At 37.5% G+C, this 19,181-nt stretch overlaps 1 protein-coding gene across 8 annotated transcripts in view; it reads left to right on the top strand.

Annotated features, from left to right (window-relative positions):
- ADAMTSL1 (ADAMTS like 1) overlaps window positions 1-19,181 on the top strand; it is a 953,154-nt gene that overhangs the window by 672,962 nt on the left and 261,011 nt on the right. For all 8 annotated transcript variants that reach the window (XR_009051238.1, XR_009051237.1, XM_057720944.1 and 5 more), the window contains 2 exons: window positions 3,863-3,989; window positions 18,701-18,775. Coding sequence is in view for 6 of the 8 variants with exons in the window: in XM_057720944.1 (XP_057576927.1) it covers window positions 3,863-3,989; window positions 18,701-18,775 (202 nt within the window). In the remaining 2 variants the exon portion in view is untranslated. The remainder of the gene's footprint in view (window positions 1-3,862; window positions 3,990-18,700; window positions 18,776-19,181) is intronic.

Below are 19,181 nucleotides of genomic sequence, written 5' to 3'. Positions count from 1 at the left end.
GAACTCTAAGTTGGTGGTCTGGCCAAGTTAGCCTTAAAGTATGTCACCTTCTATTTAGCTATTCTTAATATGACTGTTGCTTTGGATCTATGAAGCTGGATTATCCTTTTCTTAAAATGGCTTTGGAACCAAAAGAAATCTTTAGGATTAGAGAGAGATTTTCATGATTATCTCCTTTCTGGCTCCTTTAGAGATATCAGAGCCCATTAAAATTTTTCCAGAGAAAGTTAAATCCTTTGAGAAACCTGAAATTTTTTTAAATTGAGTAAACCTACTCAGGTTTGAGATAACCTGAGTGTGTAAGTTCCCATGCCCACTGCCCTTCCATAGAGCTGAGTATCTTATAAGATTGAGGTCCTCTCTCTTCAACCCTAAACAAGAATAGTAGAGTCAATGATTCATTGAATACTGCCTAAATTAAGATTGCCATATTTTCTCAAAGGATTCAGTCCTACTAAGGCAATCAGATACTTCAGTCTTCTGATAAATTTTTATTGAGATATAATTGACATAATATTGTATTAGTTTTAGGTGTACAAAATAATGATTTTGTATTTGTATATATTATAAAATGATCACCACAATAAGTAGTTAATATCCATCACCACACATAGTTACAGATCTGTTTTTTCCTGTGATGAGAGCTTTTAAGATTGACTCTCTTAGCAAATATACAATACAGTATTATTAATTACAGTCACCATGCTGTACATTACATCCCCATGACTTACTTGTTTTACTTGTCTTATACCTGGAAGTTTGTACCTTTTGACCACCTTCACCCATTTCACCCACCCTCAACCTCCACCTCTAGGAAATACCAATCTTCTCCATATCTATGAGTTTGTTTGTTTGATTCTGAATTCTACATATACATGAGGTCATATGATATTTGTCTTTCTCTGTCTGACTTATTTCACTTAGCATAATGCCCTCAAGGTCCATCCATGTTGTTGCAAATAACAGGATTTCCTTCTTTTTCAGAGAGAGAGAGAGAGAGATGGATAGCTATCCATTCATCTGTCAAAGGACACTCAGGTTGTTTCCGTGTCTTGGCTGTTGTAAATAATGCTGCAATTAAAATAGGAGTGCAGATATCTTTTCAAGATGTGCTTTTGTTTCTTTTGGATAAATACCCAGAAGTGGAGTTGCTGATTCATGTGATTGATCTGTTTTTAATTTTTCAAGAAACCTCCATACTGTTTTCCATAGAGGCTGCAGCGATTTACCCTTCCCACCAACAGTGTGCAAGGCTCCCTTTTCTCCACATCCTCACCAACACTTGGTATTTGTTATCTTTTTTGATGATAGCCTTTCTGGCAGGTGTGAGGTGATATCTCCTTGTGCTTTTGATATGCATTTCCCTGATGATTAATGTTGTTGAGCGTATTTTCATGTGTCTGTTGGCCATCTGAATGTCTTCTTGGGAAAAATGTCTATTCAGATCCTCCACCCATTTTTTAATTGGGTTGTTTGGTTTATTTTCTATTGAGTCATATGAGTTCTTTATATATTCTCAATTTTAACCCAGTATCAGATACATGATTTACAAATATTTTCTTCCATTCCGTAGGTTCCCTTTTCATTTTGTTTATTGCTTCCTTTGCTTTACATAAATTTTTTAGTTTAAGCCCCCCCTCCTGTTTATTTTTGCTTTTGTTTATGTTGCTTCTGTTGTCAAATCCAGTCTGATTTTTTTTTTTCTTGCCAGCTTTGGTTTTTGCATTCTTTCCAATTAGCGAGTATCTAGGCATGACTAAAAGATGCAGTAAACCTCATGGCAGTGCTTCCTTTTGTCTAGTTAATTCTGACTCCTCATTCAGATCTCAGCTCAAAAGACTCTTCCTCGGGAAAATCTACTCTGGCCTTTCTAGACAGATCAAGTTATCCATACTTTATGCTTTCAGAGTACCACATATCTGTGTTTTATAGCTTTCATCATAATTATTATTCTGCATTTACACTCTGCATGTGTGTGATGATTTGAGTAATGTCTGCCTCCACCACTAGACTCTAAGTCTCATGAGGGTGGACCCATAGGTACTTGAACTCACAACTGGATTTTGCTCCTAGCAGAGTGCCTGGCTTATAACAGATCTTCAATCACTGTTGGCTGAATGCTTAAATAATTTTTTCGTCTTTGTGAATAAGCTACTTCTGCACTCCATTTCACAGTGTGCTTTGAATATAAGAATGAAGGCAGAGTTGCTCAGCTCATGTATGGGTTCATCTACAGATAAGAATTTTGAAAATAATTTTACAGCAGTTATAGAGAAGGACATCAAAGAAGTCTTAAGCCAGCACACGCTGGGCTCTGCACAGATGAAGCTGCCATGAATTCTGAAGTGGCCTCACTGTAACTTCTGAACATATTGAGGCCGATTGCAGCTTGACCACAGTGAACGCCCAAAGGTGGAACCAACCCCCCTTTACTCCCCACTTAAGAACTGGGCACTATGTTTTCCTGACATCTTTACATTTCAAAACATGTATAATTGCTGAAGGACTTGTTGTTTTGTCATCTGTTTTTAAAGATGCCTGTATGCTTTTAGGGGAGAGGTACACGTTACCACATTTTTAAAACATAGCACATACATAACACAGTACTAAAGAGTTGTATTTTTCAAACCTTTGCCTAAGCATGTGTTTGCAATTATTAGTTGAAGGTATAAAAAATGAAAATCAAGCCTCAAAGAAAGTTCATGTTAACAATCATGCTTTTGAAAGACAGGGGGGCTTGCGGGGACATTGTGGAGATAAACTCCTTCAAATGTCACTACAGTTCTCGTTTTATTTTGTTAAAGATAGTAGTTGAAGTAGTTTGGGAGTGGAATAGGTCTTTTGATATTAGATTTAACTAGAACTATAGAGGTACAATCTGATTTAGTTTGGATTTGAATTTTTTTTTTAACTTGAACATTGGAAAGAGAAGATTAAGGATACAAATGAGTTTGCCCACATAACTGATGAAGACTTGTGATTTTGTTAAGCCCGATTTGGACAAAGCACAAATGTTTTGTTCGTTGTATTTAGAACTTGGCTACTTGTTAGCTAAGTGACCTTGGCAAGATTCATGACCTCACCTATAAAATGGGGATATCTTATGTGATTGTCTTGAGAATGAATGAGATGTGTGTATTGTGCCTGGTAGAGGACAGGGCCAGACAATAGCAGGCACTCACTGTTGGCTGTCTCTGCTGCCCTGCATGTCAACCGTCCTCTTCCACCTCACACATGCATGCCAATCTTGTTTCTGTCAGCTGATTCTGTGATTCTTTCTCTTTTCTGAATTAAAAAGGGAGTATTTTAAATGATCATTTAGCAAATACTTATTGAAATCCTACAATTTGCCAAGCACTGTTCTAGTTGCTTGGAATGCATCAATGAATCCAAGATACAAAACCCCACCCTTGTGCATCATACATTCTAAGGAACATATAGAACATAGAGATTATTCACAAAATTTTTCCTGCTATAGTTATCTCACAGTTGTATTATTTGTGATTCGGGTGAAGCATAATTATTGACATTGGGAATTATTTTTGAATTAAGGGTCTATAATATTAACAGCTCAGTACCTTCCTCTCTCCCTCACCTTCTCCTCCTTCCTCCCTCCCTCCCCCCCATCTTTCTTTCTCTTTGTATATTTCAGTATATTTGAGCTATGAAAATGTCTTTATCTATGCCACATTTTTTCCTCCTTAGCCTGATTCAAATTCCAGCTGAATTCAGTCCCTTTATGGGAAGCATGTCTTAGCGTCTTCAAGGATGAAGGGAGGGTCATTTGGTGGTGATGGGCCTCACCATGGATCCCCCCATCAGTAGGCACCTGGTTGAATTACACATCTCTCTTTCTTGTTAGATTGTTGGCTGTGATCACCAGCTGGGAAGCACCATCAAGGAAGATAACTGTGGCGTCTGCAACGGAGATGGGTCCACCTGCAGGCTGGTCCGAGGACAGTATAAATCCCAGCTCTCCGCAACCAAACGTAAGACACTCCAGAGATGGGGCAGTCTCTGGGCCTTCTGATTTGTCATACTCCCTGGCTTAGCTCCCTGTAGCAACTAGGGAACAACACCTCCATCAAAAGGAAGACAAATCTGAAAACACTGTGGGAAGAGATTCATGTTCCTGTTTTGTGGATTAGTTTAGGTAAGACAAGTCAGTCATCCACTGCAACCCCAAGGAGTAAACGTTTGCTTTTGAGGCACATTAGGAAGGAATTAGACTTGGATCTAGATACACGCTATGTGCAAGCGTGAGCTTTGCTGCCCAATGTGAGGACAGATTGCACCCCGACCCCTAACTAACACATAGTGTGCTAGAATAGCGGGGAGAGAGGGCAAATCAGAACAAATGCTCTCCTACCACTGTGAAATCACAAGGTCTGCATTTACAAAGCCACCTTTGATCAGTGTGGATCACAGTTTTCTCCAGAATTAATATTGGGCAGTGATTATGTGAAGGCATTTGTTGATGGTTGTGTCCTAATCTCTCTATAGCAGCTGCATAAATGTGTGCTTGCTATACATGTAGGTGCAGGGAACTTTACATGATCATCTCATTTAATCCTTATAACAACCTTATAGCAAGGTACTGTTTATCCCCATGTTATGAATGAGATAACTGAGGCTTAGGCAGATTATGTGACTTCCTCAGAGTTACACAGCTACAAAGTATCAGAGCCAAGATGTCAGCCCAGAGTCTGATTCCAGAGCTTAAGCACTTATTTGTTGCTCTGGACTGTCTCAAACCCTGCTGACTGTTTCCATGGTGGGATATTTGTAAAACAGTTTGATGGATCAAGGCAAGGTACTTCAAGTATCTGCTCAGCTGGGTCCTGCTAGGGTAGATGGTATATGTTCTCAGGATACCTGACCCAACAACAAACTCACCCAGCAATCCAAATTATATTACCATACATGCTCCTCTGTGACAATCAGTGTTCTAGGTGCTGCAGCAGATACAGATAGAAAGAAAACAACCCTTGTACTCAGGGCCGTGCATTGTTTAGAGTAATTTGACCTTGCTTGGCATATTGGCTCAATTTTGCCATTATCCAGAATCCGCCAATAGATCCTTAATGAGGACCTCTTTGCACTTGTCTTCCCTGGTTTGGGAAATGAGAATGAATTTCTTTACTGACTGTGGTTTTGTCCTCTTTACTTGTTGACTAGCTGGAGGAAAACACTTGACATATGGGGGGTTTGTGGCTTTAAATGAACTTGTAGGTCAAGAAAAAAAGGCACTGTTTGCTGGATAACTATTCCAAGAAGTCAGGAAAAGGCAGCTCGCCGAAAGGATAGGCACTGGGGAAGAAAAGGAGGCAGGAAGAAAGACTAGGAACTTTTAAACACATGAAACATCAGAGGTGCCAGCTTAGGGAACTCTCTCCACATTCTGACATGCCTGTAGGCAGTGAAAAATGTGATTCTAAAAGGGAAAAAAAAAGACCTGAGCAGAGAGAATGATGAAGGGTGAAGTAAGTTAGACATTGATGTAGTACATTCAGGTGAGACTTTTTTCCTATGGTCATGTGTTGGTAGCTTCTTCTATAAGATGAAAAATTAAACAATTTAAAAGATGAAAACCAGAGAAGGATAGAGGCATAATTCTTTTGTAAGTCTCTGAAGTCATCCCAGGCTGTTTGGGGAAAAAGTTACATTTAAAAGGTCACTTTGTGGTTTTTAAAGTGTAGAATCTATTAAAGCCCTATAATATTTGTTTTAAATTTTTTTTTAAAAAAAGGTCACTTCTATAGAGCTCTTTAAGGAATACTGAAGCACTGAAGTCTTTCTAAGTATTTGTGTCACATAATTGAATCAGTGTTCATTATCTAGGAATCTAGGGGCTTCTGTTAGGCACAGAAAGAGATGGCAGGCGTTCATGCAGTGTCTGCTGTATGGCAACTTCTGGGAGCATGTTTTCGTGGTGAGAATCCTCCCTTTATCCCCTCTCACATGCCCTGCCTTCCTGTCTGCAAAGAAAAGCCTGAACACTCTGCTCAGATAGATATTCCTCTTACCTTCCTGTTAAAGGGTGACCTGGTTCCTTTGGGGCCTGAATCATTGGAACAAAGGTGGAGAAGCTCTTAAAGAATGAACTAAAGCAAATTGAGAGCCATAAGTCATCTCTAGGTCTGCAAATAGATACCTCGATGAAAAGTGCTCTACTCAAAGCAACAGTGGGTAAATTACATAATACTCAGCCCAATGATGATCCACCAAGACAAAAGGCGATTGATTCATTTACCTTAGCGCTGGCGATGCCTCATGACAAAATGATTTATATCAATGAAGCCCAGCATATGCATATACCTCACCACAATCTATAGCAGATGCTGAACAGGATGCCTCGTTTATGTTTTCTCCACCCCCAGAAGAGCCTTCCACCCTGTATTTACAGACTGTGAGATGACCCACAGGCAGGGAAGATTAGGCTGCTCTGCGGGGCCAGGTGAGCAGCTTTCCACCCGTGAAGGCCTGGAGCCGTTCTGCCAGGTCTCTCCCCTGCGCTCTGCCAAAAGGCACTAGAAGTCAGTCACATGCCTTTTTCAGACTCCTTATATTCATATTCCCCACATTGAACTCATTTTCTTCTGAACTTATATCCAAGTTTTTCTCTTATGTTATCAAGCCTCGAGGGAAAAAAGCAAAAACAGGAGAGTGGAGAAAGACCATGGTGGAAAGTGCCAGAAGGAAAAGAAGAAGTAGGGGGAACTTATCAAATGGCTGCCATTTGCTGGTGAATAAAAAAGAAACTGTCTTTGTATTAAAAGATGTTATTTTTGCCTAATTCAAATACAGAAAACAGAAATAGAGCTGGACCAAGGCACTCCTGCCCCACTTTTGAAGGAAAAGACTGTCTACTGATAGCATTCAGCCTTTCCATTTTTCCTGGTCACTTTTTTCCTACTTTCCCAACCCAAAGGAAAAAAAAAAGAATCAGATTTAGCTTACGTTAACTTACTTTCGATTTTTGAAATTAAAAACTCATTTTCTCACAAATGTTATTGGCCTGTACCATATTATGTATTCTCCAAGTATACTCAGAATACACTTAGACCCAGAGCCAGCCTATATGGTATCAATCTGATGCCTGCAGCTTTGCAAACCTCTCAAATATATCTGCATGTTTTGAAAATACCTGGGTATCCGAAAGCTCTGTATCTCACTTGAGTATCAAGGGCTAGATAAACTAATTTATATCAAGATAAATTGAAGCTCCTAATACTGAGCTTTCCTTCTCAGACTGTGCTTATACTGATGTATAATGGCTAAGGGTAAACCTATTCCAGGATTATCATTCTGGATCAAAGATTTTGAGGTAAAGGATGTTTATAATAAATCACATAACATATAAATGTTTTTAAAGAAAGCACAAAACTCTAAAGAAATTTCCACCTTGCACCTGACTTCAGGCTATACTCAGCCGCTCATTCATTCATTCATTCACTCAGCAGCAATTCACTCATTTATTTATTCAACAGCAAGTATTTATTGGATACGTGCTATGTGCTGAGGAACTGTTTTAGGTGCTGGAAACACAGGAAAGAGCAAAACAGACAAAAATCCATTTTTCTCGTGGGACTTTCATACTAGTGTTAGGGACAGACAAAAGGACGAAACAAGTAAATAAAATGGATGTGTCATGGGGTGACAGGAATCATGGAAAAAAGTAAAACAGAGGAGGAAAATAACCAGAGATAGAGATGGGCTGCCAGCCAAAGGTGTTGGAGGGCATTACAATTTTAAATAGATTAGGAAGGAAAGACCTACTGATAAGATGGCATTTGAGAGACTTCCCTGGTGGCGCAGTGGTTAAGACTCCACGCTCCCAGTTCAGGGGACCTGGGTTCAATCCCTGTTTGGGGAACTAGATCCCACATGCACACCTCAACTAAGGAGCTTGCCTGCCGCAGCTAAGACTCTATGCAACCAAATAAGCAAAGAAATATATATATTTTTAAAGATGGCATTTGAGCAAGGATCTGAGGGAGATACAGGTAGGGTACCCTGCATAAGACAGGAGGAAGAAAATTCTAGGCAGAGAGGAGCAAGTGCAAAGGCCCTGAGGTAGATGCATCTTGACATTTTTCTTAAGGTGCAAGAACCTGGTGTGACTGAAGTAAAGTGAGTTTAAAAAAGACTAGAAGAAGTGATGAAAGCCAGAAGACTGTGAGGTGGGGTGAAGGATAGAACAGATATTGTACGATTTTGTTAGGATTTTGGCTTGTAGTCTGAATGAGGTGAGAAGTCACAGGAGGGTTTTGAACAGAGGAATGACTTCATTTGATTCATTTTTTTAAACGTATCACTCTATATGCTCTGATGAGAATAGACTATAGTGGGTCTAACTGTGGAAATAAGAAAAGCAGTCAGGAAGCCAGGCCAGGGATGAGGATGTCTTGGACCATGGTAGTATATCCCATTCTGGGTATACTGCGATTCTTTGAGTCCAAGACATCATTGATTGAAAGGTGTTCCATTATTTTATGCACCACGAAGAAAAAAAAGCCTCCGTTGAAATTAATAAATTATGACACAATGCCTTCTAACCACTTAGGGATTTTACTTGGTAGTTATTAGAAGATCTATTTTATATTTAGATATTTTTATCATATGTTACTCTTATGCATACAAATAAGGAAAATAAAAAATGAATTAATAAATTGATAAATAAAATTGAAATAAAACTTTTCTCGAATTTCAACTTCTCTTTAATCATTTTTGGACTCAGTCAATCTCCACACATTGTCGGTCTACTCGTGATACAGCATATTTAAAAGAATCCACAAAAGAAATAAAATCTCTTGGAACTGGACTCTTTTTTTAAAAGCTTTTTTGAGGTATAAATGATATACCATAAACTGGCTATTTGAAGTATAGAGTTTGATTAGTTTTCACATATGCATACACCTGTGAAACCATCACCATGATCAAGATCATGAATGCTCATCATCCCAAAAGTTTTCTTGTGCCCTTGTAATCCTTCCCTCCTACTCCCTCCTGCCCCATCCTCTGTCAACCACTGATTTTTTTTGTCACTATAGATTAGATTTCATTTTCTGGAATTTTATATAAGTGGTATGGGGTCTGCATCCATGGATTCAACCAACTGTTAACATAGTACTTTGGTTGGCTGAATCCACAGACTCCGCAGATACAGAGGGCCAGCTATGGGACTTGAGCATCCACGGATTCTGGTATCCACAGCAGGTCCTAGAACCAATCCCCCTGTGGATACTGAGAGACATCTGTACACTCTTCCATCTGGCTTTTTTCATTTAGCATAGCTATTTTGAGAGTCAACATTTATTAATATGCATCTGTAGCTCATATTATTTTGAAACATATATATCACTATGTAGTAATTCCATTGTATGGACGTACCACAGATTATTTATTCGTTCATCTGTTGATGGATATTTGGGTTGTTTCCACTTTGGGGCTATTATGGATAAAGCTGCTGTGAACATTCATGCACATGTCTTTGTAGGGACATACGCTCTCATTTCTCTTGGGTAAATTCCTGGAAGTAGAATGGCTAGATCATATGGTAAGTATATATTTAAGAAACTGCCAGGCTGTTTTCCTGAGTGTTCTACTATTTGCATTTCCACCGGCAATATATGAGAGTTTCACTTGCTCTACATTCTTGCCAGCATTTGATATTGTCAGTGGTTTTCATTTTAGCCATTTTAATTGGTGTATAATGGCATCTCGTCATTGTTTTCATTTGCATTCTCCCAATGGCTATGATTTTGAACATCCTCTCAGGTTGTATTAGTTTCCAGTTGCTGCTGTAACAGATTAACACAAATTTAGTAGCTTAAGGCAGCACAATTATTTTACAGTTCTGGAGACTCAGAAGTCTAAAGTGGGTCTTGCTGAACCGAAATCAAGGTGTTAGCAGGACTGTGTTTCTTCTGGAGGCTCTAGGGGAGAATACATTTTCATTGATTTTGATTTTCCAGCTTCTGGAGGCTATCTGCATGCCTTGACATCTTCAAAGCCAGCAACATAGCATCTTCAGATCTTTCTGACTTCAATGACCTCTTCTGCCTCCCTCCTCCAGTTTAAAGAAGGCTTGTGATTACATTGTGCCTACCCGGATAGTCTAGGATACTCTTTTTATTTTAAGGTGAGCTGATTAGCAAGCTTAATTTCATCAGCAACCTTAATTCCCCCTTTCGATGTAACATATTTGTAGGTTCTCGGTATTAGGATATGGACATCTTTGGCAGGAGGAGGGGCAGGGAATTATTCTGCTGGTCACACACATGCTTATTTACTCTTTGATGTAGTGTTTATTCAAGTCATTTGCCAATTTTTAAAACAGGTTGTTTGGTTTCCTACTGTTGAGTTTTGAGAGTTTACGTGTTCTGAGAGCAAGTCGTTTGTTGGATATGTGACTTAAAGATATTTTCTGTCAGTAGGTACCTTCTTTTTTCAGAATTGGCAACATTACCTTTTACAAAGCAAAAGTTTTTAATTTTGGTGAAAGCCAGTTTATCATTTTTTGTTTCCAGGGATTGTGCCTTTAATGTCATGTCTAAGAACCCCTTGCCTAATCCCAGGTCACAAAGTTTTCTCCTAAAAGTGTTATAGTTTTATATTTTACCTTTAGATCTATGACCCATTTTCAGTTAATTTTTATATGTTTTATATCTAGGTTACATTTTTTTTTTTGTATAAGGATGTTCAATTCTTTCAGCCATTTGTTGAAAAGATGATCTTTTCTCCCTTGAATTGCCTTTTAAACTATCAAAAATTCATTGGCCATTATTCTGCAGGTCTATTCCTGGCCTCTCTATTCTAATCTATGTGTTGATCCCTTCACCAGTACCACATTGTCTTAGTTACTGTAGCTTTAAAGTCTTAAAATCAGGTAATATGATTTTCCTAACTTTATTCTCCTTTTCACACTCATTTTAGCTATTCTATACTAATTCCTTTGACTTTCCATATAATCTGTTTGTCCATGTATCAATATAAATATACAAAAAAATCATACTGGGATTTTTATTATAATCTTATTAACTCTACAGGTTAATTTGGACGGAATTTACATCTTTAATATGTCAAGATATTTTAATCTATGAGCATTTCATATCTATTCATTTATTTAGGTCTTCTTTGATTTCTTCATCAGCCTTCCTCAGTTTTCAAGTATATATTTTGGTTAGATTTATACCTCTTTCATTATTTTGCAGCTATTACAAATGGCATCATATTTTGTATTTCAGTTTCCAGTTATGTATTGCTAGTTTATTCTTGGCCATGTATTTTACAAACTTGCTAAACTCATTTATTCTGAGAGTTCTTTAATTTTCTATGTAAACAATTGTTGTTTGCAAATAAAGATGGTTTTACTTTCTCCTTTTCAATTTGCAAACCACTTATTTATAGCCTTAGTGTACTGGCAAGGATATCCAATACAGTGTTGAGCAGAAGTGGCAAGAGTAGATATTCTTACCTTACTGCCAGTCTTAAGAGGGAGAGCTTCAATTTCTCACCATTAAGTATGATGTGAGTGTAGGCTCTTTGTAGATGCCCTTTATCACCTTGAGGAAATTCTCTGCTGTTCCTAACTTGCTGAACATTATTACCATGAATGCACGTTGAATTTTGTCAAACGCTTTTTCTGCCTCAATTGATATGATCACACAAATGTTCCTTAGACTTTTATTGTAATGGAGAACATTAATTGATTTTCAAATAAAGAAGCAACCTTGCATTCCTGGGGTAAACTCTACTGAATCATAGTGTATTATTCTTTATATAGGATACTGGATTTGATTTGCCAGTATATTGCTTTTGGTTTTTTTACATCTATGTTCATAAGAAAAAGTTGTCTATAGTGTCTTTTTTTGTACCATCTTTGTCTGGTGTTGGTATCAACGTGGTGCTTACCTCATACCATGAGTTGGAAAGTATGATCCCTTTTCTTCTGTTTAATGGAACAGAATGTGTAGGATTGATGTTATTTCTTCTTTAAATGCTTGGTAGTATTCACCAGATTCTCTGGGCCTGGAGATTTTTTTTTTCTATTTAACCTTTCCAACATATGGAGTAGAATTACAGTAACTATTTTAATGTCTCATCTCTGTTTTAATTGATCGATTTTTCTTTTCAAGTATAAGGTGTATGTGGGGGGATTTCTTTGCATGCTGGGTAATTTTTGACCTGATTTCAGACGTTGAAACTTTTTTCTTGGATCCTAGATATTTTTGTATTCCTATAAATACTACTGACTTTTGTTCTAGAAGTGGTTAAGTTACTTGGAATCAGTTTGATCCTTTGGAGTCTTAAAATTTGGTAGACGGGATCAAAGCCATGTTTGGATTAGTGGTAATTGTGCCCTGCTACTGAGATAAGACCCTTCTAAGTACTCGATGTCCCATGAGTTATTAAGTTTTCCAGCCTAGCTGCTGGGATAAGATACTATTCCCAGTCCTATATGTATGGGTTCTATTTGTGTGGCCCTATCTGCGTGGTTCTCTTTCTGGCCTCAGATTGTTTTTTCACACACATGTACTGATTAGTATGTTGATGCTGCTGAATACCTGAAGGGAATGCTCTTAAATCTCCAGAGTTGTCTCTATGTCACTCTGTCCTCTCTGGACACAGAGAGATAACCTGTCCTTTAAACTCTAGCCACCTTGATCTCTTTAGACCCTTAGCTTTGTCTCCTCAACTCAGGCAATCCACCAGGCTCTATCCAAGTTCCCACTTCCATGGATGACCTGGGAAGTCTTTCAAGGCAGAAGGCTGAGGCAGTGATAAGGTTCACCTCATGTTTCCTGAGTCTCAGGAATCACTGTCCTTCTTTGCTTGATATCCAGTGTCTTGAAAGCCAGCGTTTTATATAATTTTTTCTGACTTTTTGATTGTTTCAGGCAGGAGATTAAGTCTAGGCCCTGTTCCTTCATCTTGACAGGAAGCATCAGTCTTTATACTGGGCTCTTGATTCAGGTTTGCAATTATGTAGACGTAGCCTGCTTTTGGCTCCCACTTTGGCAATGTTGTTGAGCATTTCTTTTTTTTTTTAATTGAAGAATAGTTGATTTACAACGTTGTGCCAATCTCTGCTGTACAGCAAACTGACTCAGTTATACGTGTGAGTGTGTGTGTGTGTAAAAAGAATGTGAAGCGCTTCTGATTCTTCATCTCCCTACAACCCTCACAACCATTTGATTTCAAGAGATTAAATACTGTGTTCTGCTATTGTCTTCACATCTTCCAAGCTACTGACACGCATTTTGCAAATTTGTTGTATTGCCTGTTTTGATGCAGGCATCTGTGCAGGCAAAGAAAACTATGACAGGATTACTACCTCCATGAGAGAGAATATAAACACTATTTATTGTGAGGTGCATTCTGATTTTATATATGCTAAACCGTGAAATGTTGTTCCTCTTAGAATTGATTAAATATGGTATTTTGACTCTAGTGACAATAGGATTTTCTATCTGATTAGAGGTAAAGTCAGATCAAGGGTGACTCCAAAATTTTTGGTCTAGGCAACTGTGAGGATGAAGTTGCTCAACTGGAGAGGAGGCGGCACTGTTTGGCCTGTCTAGTCCACAGCATCCATTATGCAAGTGCGTGATGGTGATGATCCATTACAAACAATGGGGAGCGGAGGGATTTGAAGGGCTCAAATTCTTAGTTTCACCTTAGTTTATTTTATATATTTTAAGAGTAATAAAGTTGTCATGAAGAGAAAAAAATATACCATTCAAACCTCCTCGAGGTTGGCAGACTAATTTTTATTGAAGTGTAGTTGATTTACAATATTGTGTTAGTTTCTGGTGTACAGCAAAGTTTCATATATATGTATATATAATATACACACATATATATGTATATGTATTCTTAGTTATATATATACACACACATATATATTCTTTTTCAGATTATATATATTTTATATATATATATACATATTCTTTTTCATATTCTTTTCTATTATGGCTTATTACAGGGTATATAATATAGTTCCCTGTGCTATACAGTAGGGCCTTGTTATTTATCTATTTTATACATAGTAGTTTATATCTGCACATCCCAAACTCCTAATTTATCCCATCTCCACCCCCCTTTCCCCCTTAGTAATAAGTTTGTTTTCTACATCTGTGAGTCTGCTTCTGTTTTGTAAATAAGTTCATTTGTATCATACTTTAGATTCTACATGTAAGTGATATCATATGGTATTTGTCTTTCTGTCTGACTTATTTCAGTTGGTATGACAATCTCTAGGTCCATCCATGTTGCTGCAAATGGCATTATTTCCTTCTTTTTGTGACTGAGTAGTATTCCTTGGTGGGGGCGGGGCGGGGGGGTGTGAGTTAAGATGTGTGTATTTCACATCTTCTTTTTCCATTCATCTGTCAAGGGACATTTAAGTTGCTTCCATGCACAGACTATTTTTTTATTAACTATATTAACAATGCCTCTTTCATTTAGAAAATGATAATAAGATTAGGTATCAGCCTCGTAGGCTTAGAAGAGTCTTTAAAAACATGAACTTACCAACAAGTCTAAAAATAAGACAAACTCAGCTATCAGAATAGGAAATCCTGTCTTCAAAAATTATTATTGTCATTTTCCTCTGATACAGCAATAAATCACACTAATAAATCCACAGATAAAATTAAAAACAAATCTAAAATGTTTATAGGAAGATGTGGACTCTATGCACAGCCATAGATTTTTGAAGAAATATTTTAGGTACAATCCTTGAGGACAGTTTCCTTGAGAAAGGGGTTTTGCATCTAATATATGTGAAATAACAGAATTTATGATTCCCATGGCCAGCTTGTCCATTTAACTGAGAAACAGGTTATCTAGTTTCTGAAGCAGGTCTTTCAGAATTGTTGATTAATAACCTAGAAATATGTTCTGATGATTGGCATCATGGTTGTGTCAACAAAGCCAGAAAATATTGGAGCAGATTCATTTGATCATAAAGCAGTATGCCTTTGTAGGAAGGTCACCCAAGGAATACACAGCACAGGGAGTGAGAATGTAGCTATCTGCCTTGCCAGACATACCAACTGAATTCATCATTGAGGAGGCAGGTGATGAGACCAGCCTTCTCACATATTCTCCAGTGTCTTTTATTTACCATTTTTTAAATTGAAGTACAGTTAATTTACAATGTTGTGTTAGTTTCAGGCATACAACAATGTGATTCATTTACACATATATATATTCTTTTTCAGATTCTTTTTCATTATAGATTATTACAAGATATTGAATGTAGCTCCCTGTGCTATACAGTAGGTCCTTGTTGTTTATCTGTTTTATATATAGTAGTGTATATATGTTAATCCCAAACTCCAAATTTATCTCTTCCCCACCCCACCCAACTATCCCCTTCAGTAACCATAAGTTTGTTTTCTATGTCTGTGAGTCTATTTCTGCATTGTAAATCAATTCATTTTTATCATATTTTTAGATTCCACATATAAGTGATATCACATGATATTTGTTTTTCTCTATCTGATTTACTTCACTTAACATGATGATCTCTAAGTTCATCCATGTTGCTGCAAATGGCATTATTTCCTTCTTTTTTATGGCTGAGTAATATTCCTTTGTATATATGCATCACATCTTCTTTATCCATTCCTTTGTCAATGGACATTAGGTTGCTTCCATGTCTTGGCTATTGTAAATAGTGCTGCAATGAATGTTGGGGTGCATGTGTCTTTTCGAATTATGGTTTTCTCCCATGTATGTCAGGAGTGGGATTGCTGGATCACATGGTAGCTCTATTTTTAGTTTTTAAGGAACCTCCATACTGTTCTCCCTAGTGGCCACACCAGTTCATACTCCCACCAACAGTGTAGGCGGTTCCTTTTTCTCCACACCCTCTTCTCCAGTGTCTTAAACACGTCACTGTGCACAATACTGTGTCAGATGGCAAGTTAAAGAATCTTCCAACCCATCCCTAGTCATTGAGAATTTATCACGAATGAGACAATTATTAATACATCTGTAACTCAGAGACTGGCTTTTTATCAACAGGCAGCAAATAAAATTAGTTTTTTTTCCTATCTCGCTTTTTGTCAAATGAAGAGCACCATATCTTAAAGTATATTCTGAGCTGCATCAGCTGGTATGAAAAGGATATATAAGAGATTGTTTCCCTGGGTAAACACATTGGGAACACCCTGAGTTAAATACAGTGAAATGGATTTCTTTGATTCAGGGATCCTAAGAAACTACTTAATGTGCTTGTGAATTTCCATGATTGGGGTATACTTTGTGATATTTCCTTGCATATTTTATCTTAGGTCCCTTTTTCAGGAACCATCTTGTAGGGCTGATGCTTTGTCTTCTTTGTCACTGCTTATGTGTTACCTAGTGTGAAGCCTGACCCTAGGAGACACTCAAAAAATATCTATGGAATAAAATAATGAATTTGCTGATTGCCTGATGACCTGCCAGTTATCTCTTAGCCTTTTATAGAACCACAGAAGAATAGGCCATGACTCTTCCTACGTCTGGTGCTGTGCACTGCTGACCGTGCAAGTTGGCACCAGCCTGAGTTCTCTGTATTTCTCTTTGACTTGGCAAGTGCAGAGAGGCATCTGGAGACATTCCATTCTTGCCTGGTCTCCTCTCTCCATCCTACCCTCTTCCCCCAACCACCTTCTAGGTTCCTCCCCATCTTCCTCGGGGAGTATACAAAGGCGACTGTGTCAGCCAAAAGCTTGCGTTAATGCCCCAGCGTGTGGAATGCGCGTCGCTTCTGGACAGAACAAGAGGGAGGCTGCCTGAGCTGCGCGGGGGCCAGAAGCCCGCTGCTGAGCATTGCAGGGCCAAACAGAAAGCCTTCCTTTTACTTGCACTTTACTTGACCTGTGGATAAACAAAGACTTTCTATTTCTAGAAATCGCATTGTTTTAACTGCTTTGAATTTCTTTTGTAAACTTAAAAACCCATGTCTTTGTGAAAGACATTTACAGCTCTGTGGCCCCAGTCTGAACATTTGTTGTTCCTTTTCTATATTTCCCTTAGGTATTTTTTCTTCTATGCCACAAAATCTTAGTTATCTGAAATTCAGCCTTTTCTTTAACAATCCCTGACGTTAAAAACAGCTAAAAGGTTGTAGTGTGTGTAGAATATTCAGTATTGTAGAAAACTTGATAAATGTAACCTTTTAGGAAAGGAATTGAGAACATATGATTCTTCTTTCTCATTCAGCTGGCTATGGGCTTGGGGCTTTGGAGCATTTAAAAACATCATCAAAATAAACATTATTTCAGTTCCTGTCCTTAAGGAAACCTGGAACAGAGAGAGAAAATGATATTTACAAAATACATACTATGTTCCAGGCTACAGATCTATATATGGTATACGTATCTATAGCCATACTTATATATGTTCATAACAATATTATATGGTAAGTGTTGTTTTCCCTGTTTTACAAACAGAGAAACTAAGAATCAGAGAAGTTAGGGAACTTCTGAAATTCATTTATTGAAATTAAATTCTCCCAAAGACAGGATGATACTGTTAAGGTTCAGAGAAATTGGCTAGCTTTGGGGATTCTTTTATTTAAATGAAATTCTTCCAGTGATAGGATGGTAATGTATATATTAGAAACATATATGTGAAACAGAGAATCCCACAGAGCTTCTGAATATGCTGGCAAGTTTAAAAATACCTGCCTTTCCCTTGTCTTCTGTAAGGCCCTCCGGCTCTTTGACTTTGGGCGACTTATTACACTTCTCAGAGGCTTCATTTCTTTGTCATAAAATTGGGATGGTAGCCTCCTCTTTCCCGTATTACAAGTTTGGGGTGAAGGAATAAATAGTGTATTTTAGGGGAAAGTGAAACTCTTCAGTCCTTACATACCTTTTATGTAAATATAAGGTATTATTATCACAAATAGAGTTCTAAATAAGAATGCTTGTAATGTGTTTGGGATGCATGTAATGCACCTCTGATTTCTTAACAGATGTAGATTTGGGGAGTGCATCCATTGAATTGTGGCTGAATTTTCAAGTAGGATGAAAATTTAACAATTTTTTAAGTAATCTTTAATTCAGTCAATTTTTTAAAATTTTCAAAATAAAGAGGGAGTTGTCAGGGGAATGTTAATAACGGTGGGACACTCACTCTATACAGTATTACATGTAGATAGTGTAGAGGATAGTGTATAGTGTAAAGGAACTGGAAAGCATGACTTCTGCCCCGGAAAGTTTAAAAAATACAAATATATTGTCTTCTATTCTTATCTGTGCTACTCATCCAAGACAATTACTTTGCTAGAGAGCAATCCAGATTTTGGTATAATAAAGTCCTTCTTTGAGCATTAGAATTTATTTTCTCTTTGTAATTCTACACAATTGCTCCAGTCTAGAGAAATCTGATAGAAGACCAGGTTTTAAAATCAGAAACGAACACTTGCAAATCCATTTTTCAACACATCAAAATTCGTGTATTTTTTTCAAAGGCCAGGTGCCCCATGAGTTAGCCAATGACCAGCTTTTTGGGCATATTTTATTTTGAAGAAAGTGGAAATTTTGATTCCCATATATTGGTGTTCACATTTTAAACATGTTTTAAAAAGATTATCTTTGGAGGGTGTATGTAAATCAGTGCCTTTATTATAGGAGACAGTCAGTAATTTTGTATCAAATTATGTGATAAATTAAGATTCTACTTTGTTTCTTTCTAGTGGATGACACAGTGGTTGCTATTCCCTATGGAAGCAGACATATTCGCCTTGTATTAAAAGGACCTGATCACTTGTGTAAGTAAATTCAGTTGTTGTCCTTTGGGTACTGGGAATTTTAGTCATTATTATTTTTTGCTCCCAGAAAAAATTAAGATTCAGAAATATACATCTTAATCCTCTACTATAATATGATATTTTGAGTGCTTCTGTTTATCTTTTGCTTGCCTGGGAGATAGCAGAAACCTCTGCGCTAATTACCTCTAACCACAGTCGTCCTGAAAGATACAAAATTGATGCTCCCAATAGGTTGTTCATGAGTTAAGCATGTGTTTATGACTTCGTGAATATTATTTCTCATTCTCTCTCTTCTTCCTTTCCAGTCAATCTCAATCTTTGCCTTGCCTCACCTCTTTCTTCTTCTTCTTTCAACCTTCCCTCCCTCTCCTTCATTCTTTCTCTTTTAATTCCTACTCTCATGCTC

Source organism: Hippopotamus amphibius, chromosome 2, assembly GCF_030028045.1.
Source record: "Hippopotamus amphibius kiboko isolate mHipAmp2 chromosome 2, mHipAmp2.hap2, whole genome shotgun sequence".
Lineage (NCBI taxonomy): Eukaryota > Metazoa > Chordata > Mammalia > Artiodactyla > Hippopotamidae > Hippopotamus > Hippopotamus amphibius.
Note: the sequence above shows the minus strand (reverse complement) of the source record. Positions and strands in the feature narration are given on the sequence as shown.